The sequence below is a fragment of the Neovison vison genome, chromosome 6 (genome assembly GCF_020171115.1).
Source record: "Neovison vison isolate M4711 chromosome 6, ASM_NN_V1, whole genome shotgun sequence".
Taxonomy (NCBI): domain Eukaryota; kingdom Metazoa; phylum Chordata; class Mammalia; order Carnivora; family Mustelidae; genus Neogale; species Neogale vison.
In genome coordinates, this window is record NC_058096.1 from 149,932,382 (window position 1) to 149,940,416 (window position 8,035).

Below are 8,035 nucleotides of genomic sequence, written 5' to 3' on the forward strand. Positions count from 1 at the left end.
CATTCTGCTGGTGCTAATCTCATTTTTTCCATGATTAACAGCCCCGTTCATTATGTTTTCAGCTCACATTAATCTTCTCTTCTGTGAGTTTGGTAACATTTGGAGTCATTTCCCTCTGTATTTATCCATCTGGGATCTTTAGAGAAGATAAGTTTGCAGAGAGTCATTTGTTACTTAGAGCAATGAGAGGAGGGAACATTCTCCTTATTTCTCACATCCTGAAAGAGGACTCTCTGAATTCAGACATGGAGCTCCCTCCAACTCCCTAGGGTACTCAATTTGGGATTGAGCTGCAACATAATAGCATCAGAAATCACAACAAGCAATGCTCCATGGATCCTAAGTCCTAGGAGGACCCCTAGAATGGACAAGATCGGGAGAAAGTTGTGGGGGTAGTGGAGAGAGTTAGGAGATTAATAAGTCAGAGCAAAGCCTTTGGCCTGAGTCCAGTCTTTACCAACTACAAGCTATTTGACCTTGGGCGAATCTCATAATCTCTCCAAAATCTGCTCACTTCCTCTGTGAACTGGTCTCAAAGATGCCTATCTTCTCTACATGAAAAAGGAGGTTTGAGTGTTCACTTATATTCTCATCTCCGTTTTTGAATAAGCTTGTATCCTTACTTATATCACTTAATTTTTGTCATTTTGGAAGCCTTGTCCAACAATGTTGTATGTTTGTATATATATACATATATATTTATGAACAATATATATATTTCAACAATCATATATTTACGATTAGAAAGAAAAAAATAGGCTATTGGGAAAGTTTTAGAGGCTAATATATTTAAATTCTTATCTCATATTTTATTTTAAAAAGTCTTGAAGGGGCGCCTGCGTGGCTCAGTCAGTTAAGCATCGGACTCTTCCTTTCATCTCAGGTCATGGTCTCAGGGTTGTGAAATTAAGCCCCATGTCCAGCTCTGTGCTCAGCGCAGCATCTTCTTGGGAGTCTCTCCCTTTCCCTCCTCCTCCCCATCTGCCCCTCTCTCCACTTGCTCTCCGTCTCTCTCTCTCAAATAAATGAATAAAATCTTAAAAACAAATAAATAAATAGATAAAAATAAAAAACCTTGGAGGTGTGTGTCGTATTTGAAGATCTACTGGGAAGAGGATAGTTCCTTTAGAAAACAGAAAAACAGGGAGAAAGCCCTTTTGGAGAACCTGGTCTATCGGACCCTAGGGACATTCTGTCATGAAAGTTGGAATGCATTTATTCCTTTCTTAATTCAAGTAAGATGTTTCTTTAGAGAAAATATTCCAACTGGACATCCATTCAAAAACCATGACAATTATTGCTACCTATGGTCATTAACCATGAAATATCGATGTTATTTCTCATTGCTACTGAAGAGCAGGTCTAAATTGCATTAATGCATCTGTTACTATAGAAAGGGGGGAAGGTCTAGTTAAATTTTATTGCTGTCTAATTTAGAAGGGGTTCAGGACACTGAGAGGACAAGTAGAGACAAGAGAAATCTGGACTGTTTGCTGTAATTCTGCAGAACTATAACCAAGGCAACAGGATTCGGAAATGTCATTTATTGACAGTCCTTTTGCCCATCACCTGGGATTTGAGCAAGAGACTCCCATTATGCAGATAACTCCCAGTGCTATCGATGAAAATTAACTACATAACCAACTCTCCTGCCCACATAGAACACCAGACGCCTGAGAGCACTTTTAATTGCAATGTACCTCCCTCTGCAAAAAAGCTAATTACATCTGCTTCCCTTTCCTTTAGGTACCCAAGCAAGGACAGGAATAATGAAGAGACACGTGTGTTAGTTGCAACCTTTTGAACCAAGCAAGGAGGAAATCAACAGTGTGGACAGGGCCGGAACCGTTGCCACACTTGTTTGTTGGAGTGAGTGAGGAATGGGCTTGTGATTATGCTGACATTTCAGCATGAATCTGGTAGACCTGTGGTTAACCCGTTCCCTCTCCATGTGTCTCCTCCTACAAAGTTTTGTTCTTATGATACTGTGCTTTCATTCTGCCAGTATGTGTCCCAAGGGCTGTCTCTGTTCTTCCTCTGGGGGTTTAAATGTCACCTGTAGCAATGCAAATCTCAAGGAAATACCTAGAGATCTTCCTCCTGAAACAGTCTTATTGTATCTGGACTCCAATCAGATCACCTCTATCCCCAACGAGATTTTTAAGGACCTTCATCAACTGAGAGTTCTCAACTTGTCCAAAAACGGCATTGAGTTTATCGATGAGCATGCCTTCAAAGGAGTGGCTGAAACTTTGCAGACTCTGGACTTGTCTGACAACCGGATTCAAAGTGTGCACAAAAATGCCTTCAATAACCTGAAGGCCAGGGCCAGAATTGCCAACAATCCTTGGCACTGTGACTGTACTCTACAGCAAGTTCTGAGGAGCATGGCATCCAACCACGAGACAGCCCACAACGTGATCTGTAAGACTTCTGTGTTGGACGAGCACGCCGGGAGACCATTCCTCAATGCTGCCAATGACGCTGACCTTTGTAACCTCCCTAAAAAGACTACTGACTATGCCATGCTGGTTACCATGTTTGGCTGGTTCACCATGGTGATCTCCTATGTGGTATACTACGTGAGGCAAAATCAGGAGGATGCCCGGAGACACCTGGAATACTTGAAATCCCTGCCGAGCAGGCAGAAGAAAGCAGATGAGCCTGACGACATTAGCACTGTGGTATAGCCTCCGAGCCGACCAGCGCCGAGAAAGAAATGTGTTGGCAGTTGCGATAGGATAAGTGGTTTACTTCTCCCATCCATTGTAAACATTTAAAACTTTGTATATCCATTTCTTTTGACTTATGCCACTGTTGAAATTTTAACAAACATGACAACATAACGAATCATTTTAGTTTAGGTGACCTACCCCTTACTTGTACCCCCAGTGGTATATTCCTTGAGTAAGCTACTCTCTGAACATAAGTTAGATCCATCTCACTATTTAATAATGAAATTTATTTTTTTAATTTAAAACCAAATAAAAGCTTAACTTTGAAACATGGAAAACAGAGTGACTTATTGGTCCAGAAAACAGTATGGCCATTCCGTTGCTTTCAAGAGGAACAGACAACCCTTATGACCCTAAAGAACTATCATAATGAAAGATGTGTTATTAAGTCCTACTATATACCAGGGAGCCATAGCTGAATTATCGACCAGGGAAAGTATCTGTCAGACTTTAAAATACTAGCCTTAGCAAACCCAAGTGATAATGCAGTGTGGCATCCTACAGAGACTTCAGTGGGGATGCTGCTAGGTGCTTACTATCCAAAAGTTGAATATATATATATTACATAAATATATATATGTATATATGTCATATAGATATATGCATATCTATCTATATATACATAGCTATACTGTGTTTCACAATATAGTAATATAATATAATTAAGTAATATAATATAATATAGTACACAGTATTTTTACTCTATATTAGAAACATGTAAAAGAAGAGGACAGTGCACATTCTGTCCTTAGGCTCACCTTTTGTGGGCAGGGGTATATGAGTAACACAGAAATAGAGATGCTGAAAAGGAAGATGCTAATAGTGTAGCACACACTGTGTGAGAGGCATTTTTATACTATGATTATGGCTCTCAACCCTCACTACAAAAGGAAAACGTGACAACTGCCCCATTTAGGGGAGACTACAGGTAGAAGGAGTTCAATGGCCTACCAAGTAGAAAGTACTAGAACATGCATTTGAAGTATATCTTTCTCTCTCCCAAAGCTGGGACCCTCTCATTATGTTCCTACTAGGTTGGTTTGTAGTTACATAGCTAAAAATGTGGCCATGTTAAATGTATAGTTCCACAAGTTTTGACAAATGTATATTCCTGTATATCAAGACATCATGCCTCTGCTACTGTTCAGAAATAGGAGAAAGCTCATTCAGTTCTTGAGTAGGAAATTGTGTGGGATTCTGGGGTTTGAGGTGACATTACAGATAACCTTTGGAACTTGGGTAGGATCTCATCAGAAAGTAATATAGGCAAGGAAGGTAGCTGACCCAGGGGAAGCAAAGAGATAAAAAGTGTAGGCTGGTATTTGGGATGAAGAAGTCTATGTAGGGGAGTAATGAGAGACAAAGCTGGAGGCCCATCAGAAGGATCTCAATTCTTGGGAATAAGAATGACTAATAGAATTTATGGAGCACCTAGGACGCACCAAGTACTTTCTTTGGGTTGTATTAATTAATCCTTCCAATTAGCTTATGAGATAGTCTTTTGCAAATGAGGGATCAGAGACGCCAGAGTTTTGGTAATGAGTTCAGGATCCTTGCCTTATAAGAAGTAGAGCAGATACTGAAATCCAGTCCCTTAGTTTTAGAGCCTTAACCACTGTGCTGCATTACTTTACAATCATACACTTTACTACTGAAGTTTCAGCTTCCCCAGACCAAGAGGTTTGCAGATTATCCAAAGTGATGGTCTCATTAACAGCAAAAATAGCCCTTTGTGGGGCTTAAGTAGGAAGGATTGATCCTTGGCAATTTTGACCCACAGATCCTTCTCCAACCCACATCAGGTTGTCTTTGGGACCTCCAGGAATCACATTTCTGCCCTTGGAAAGCACAGCAGCTCCTGTCCATATCAATAATCTCTTAAAAGCTTACTGGCATGGACCATGAGAGTCGGCCAATCCAAGACCTTCAGTAGAGCATTCAGAGCAACGTGGCTAGGCTACACTGGCATATACCCCAGGACCAGAGGATTGGCAGACCCACCCTATCCTTACTGAAAAAAATGTAAATCCTCTTCTGAAAGTCTGGGATGTGAAGTTCAGAATATGGGCACTTCGGCATCCCAGTGAGAAAGAAGCCAGACTGTCTGCTTTGCTAACTGGGTTTGAACAGCTTCCAGAGAAATCAGAGCTTTGCTGAAGATTTAACGCCCCCTGGAGGACAACTTTAGAATATATCTCGGGTAAGCACGACCACAGAGAGATGCCTAACTGAAAGCACATTTTTATTCCCCTAAGGTATAGGAAAGTAGAGCCATTGCTAAGATAACACTTTAAAAAATTAATTGCGTTTAGAGTGAGTCACATACGTTTTAGGAAAGTGTTCACAAATCACATAATCCATTTCAGTTTGCTGCTTCCAAAATAGCCTTTATATTCATATTTGTAGGAGTTTATTTTCCTAATGGTTAATTGCATTAGTCAAGTGGAAGTATCTAAAAAAATCCCCAAAGGGTGTTGTAGGATAGTCATCTGCTGGTTCAGAGGTGGCAATGTGAAATTCCCACTTTTGCATTGGTAACTCTCTGCATACATAGAGGTAAGAAGTGGTTAGTAATCATTCCCCTGCCTGGATTCTGTGTGTAGATTTTCAGTGAATGGTGCTGTAAGTGCAAGTTAAGTTTAAAAACAAAACAAAATAAAAATCCCTGTAACACAGGTTGCCATGATTGGAGTAGTCACACCATTGAAGGAGGAAAATTAATTCTTAAAAAACAAACCAATAACAGGCTATAAGACACCTTCATGAGAAGAACTGGAAGGAAACACACTTCCCATCAGTTTGTAGGGATGTTCCATCCTCCTGGACCAACAGCACACGATGCCAAGGGGTGGTTTTCTAAAGCCCACAGCTGGCTGAACAGAAAAAGCCTTAAAATACCTACTTCAGTTTCAATCCCAGTACACTCCTTAAGTTTCTGAACCTTGTGCATATTTATATACATGGAGAGTTACCTATTTTAAGAATCTAAGGTTTTTGAAATTCACTATCAGCTTATTATCGGAGCTGTATCCGTACCATCTTGCCTTTTAAATATTTTAAATAACAGCCTCTCTGCTTAACCCCCTACTTTGGCGTCTCTCTGCCAATCTCAGCCTCTTCAGTTCAAAAATACCTGGGAAGTTTTGTCTCGTCATTGACAATGGGCTTATCTCTGAAGCAAGGCAAATCATAAAAAATGCCAGCCCAACTGGAACGTTTTTTAAGAAAGTGATAAAAAGTTATGTAATGGAAGATATAACTTTCAAGAACACTTTGGCAAATTGCAATGCACTGATATACAAATTCTGCCAGGTACGCGTTGTTCTTTTTTACGTCCTTCGATGATTACCCACAATAATTCTTGTTCTGATATCAACAAGCAGAAGGCAGTCTGAGATGTGGGTAGGTTTTCCTTATTGGCTCGAGATTTCCAATTCATTCAGTAAGTTCTCTCATCTATTGGCACAGCTAGAGAATGGAAAATTCTGCCTAATGAAATGTTCGGGTTACTAGAAATAGGCGAACTCCTAGAATCTCAGGGCTGGAAGAGTCCTGGAGAGGATCTCATGCGCTGATTTTACAGGTGCTGAAATGGAAACTCTTTAGGCTTGGGTGTTGGCACACGTGTGCCCATATTCCCCACCCAGTGTTGTTCACAGGTCACCAACTGCCTCTCCCAATGCACTGTTCTGCAGTCTTCTAGGAAACAGAAAAATGTAACAATATAGATACCATGAAAATGTCCTGGCTCTCAGCAGCAGTTTCTTTGAGGATTCAGAAGGCACTTGAGGTTCCTACATTGTCACAGAGTTGTCATGAAGAATATCTGTGATTCTAAAAAACTTCTTGCTCCTTCAAGATAGGATGAAATCATCTGTTTTCTTTTCACAAACAGCCCCCAGATAACATGCTCAACACTAGGCGAGATCTAGCTTCTCTGGGGAGAGATGGAGAAAATGATGTGGTGCAGCTTCCTAGGGAGGTAGGGTTGGTTAGCAGGTATTTCCTTGAGTAGCAGCATAAACCCGAGTGGTCAAGTGCAGCCCTGCTGGCGGGAGGGGAGCCCCTGCCTCTACCTGATGTTGTTCCTCTTCCCAAAAGCCGTGTCCCTGATTCTTCAATTTGGCTTCTCTGACCCAGACAAAACAGACCAAAGGCAAACTCATTTGCCATAGATTTGGAAATGCCCTCCCCAACCCTTTTCCAAATCCAAATAGGTGAATCAGGATTTAGGGAAGAGGAAGACCTGAATTCCTTATCACACATTTGCCTACATTCTTGTATGGATGGTCCCAGATGCACCAAATGAATTAGTGGATCACATGGATTCATCAGGGGGCACTCCTTAAGGTTTAACACCTTTTCCTGCCAACTCAGGGAAATTACGATCTTGAGGCCACAAGATGGACTTAGGGTCCAACAGTATCATGGGTGGGAGACAGTAGAAGAAAACTCATCCCTATTTTATGGCTCTAACTTATTTAATATTAAAAGAATCAGAAGCTAGTGTAAATTGTTTAAGAAGTGTGTGTGTGTGTGTATGTGTGTGTGTGTGTGTGTGTCTGTCCATGTGTGTATGGGAGTAACATGGTAGGGAATTGGTTTCTGAAAGCATCAGGAAAAGAGGTAGTGAGATCACTAAAAACAAAGTCTTTACACAATCTGATCTAGAGATGGCAGAGCTTTGGGATTTCCAGGGAAATTATTAGATGTATTTTCAAGGCTGTCCCCAAGTTCAGAGAAAACATGTATGCTTGTCACTAATGGCAAGGTTTGATTTGATCAGGTTTGAGTAGATCAGGTTTGAGAGTTATGTTCTTTCTTTGACTGACAAATGTTCTGCATTTTGCTCACTAGTTTCAAAAAAAAAAAAAAAATCAATGCATTTCCTTTCTTCGCCTTGAGATAGATGAGCATCGAACCAACAAAAATTTGCTGAAGTTGACCTGAAAAGCTAGGCCTGAAATGAATATGTTGTATGTCTCCCTGGGGTTGAATCAAAACTTTTTTCTTTTTTTTTTTTTTTTTCCTTTATATTTCATTTACTTTTCCCTTCCGAGAAGAGCTTGCAAAATGGAAGACAATTTAAAGTCTGGCTGTTGCTCTAAAGATTAACAAGCCATCTGTTGAGCTAATGGCATTGATTGTTGAATAGATTTTAAAATAAAATGGTCTCCAGGGATTGGGATGGGGCTAATTTACACAAATCCAGCTTTCTTAGACTTGTCCACATTCCTTCTGGAAGAAAGATATATGAAAGATGCTGGTCTGCTCTGAGAGTCTTTCATCCTCACAGACTG

General features: G+C 40.5%; 1 protein-coding gene across 2 annotated transcripts in view; it reads left to right on the forward strand.

The window, feature by feature from the left end:
* The window catches only part of LRRC3B (leucine rich repeat containing 3B), a 95,472-nt gene extending 92,459 nt beyond the window's left edge, over nucleotides 1-3,013 (forward strand). For both annotated transcript variants that reach the window (XM_044255192.1, XM_044255193.1), the window contains exon 2: nucleotides 1,747-3,013. In XM_044255192.1, the coding sequence (XP_044111127.1) occupies nucleotides 1,911-2,690 (780 nt within the window). In that variant the 5' untranslated portion in view covers nucleotides 1,747-1,910 and the 3' untranslated portion in view covers nucleotides 2,691-3,013. The remainder of the gene's footprint in view (nucleotides 1-1,746) is intronic.
* Nucleotides 3,014-8,035: the final 5,022 nt, after the last annotated feature.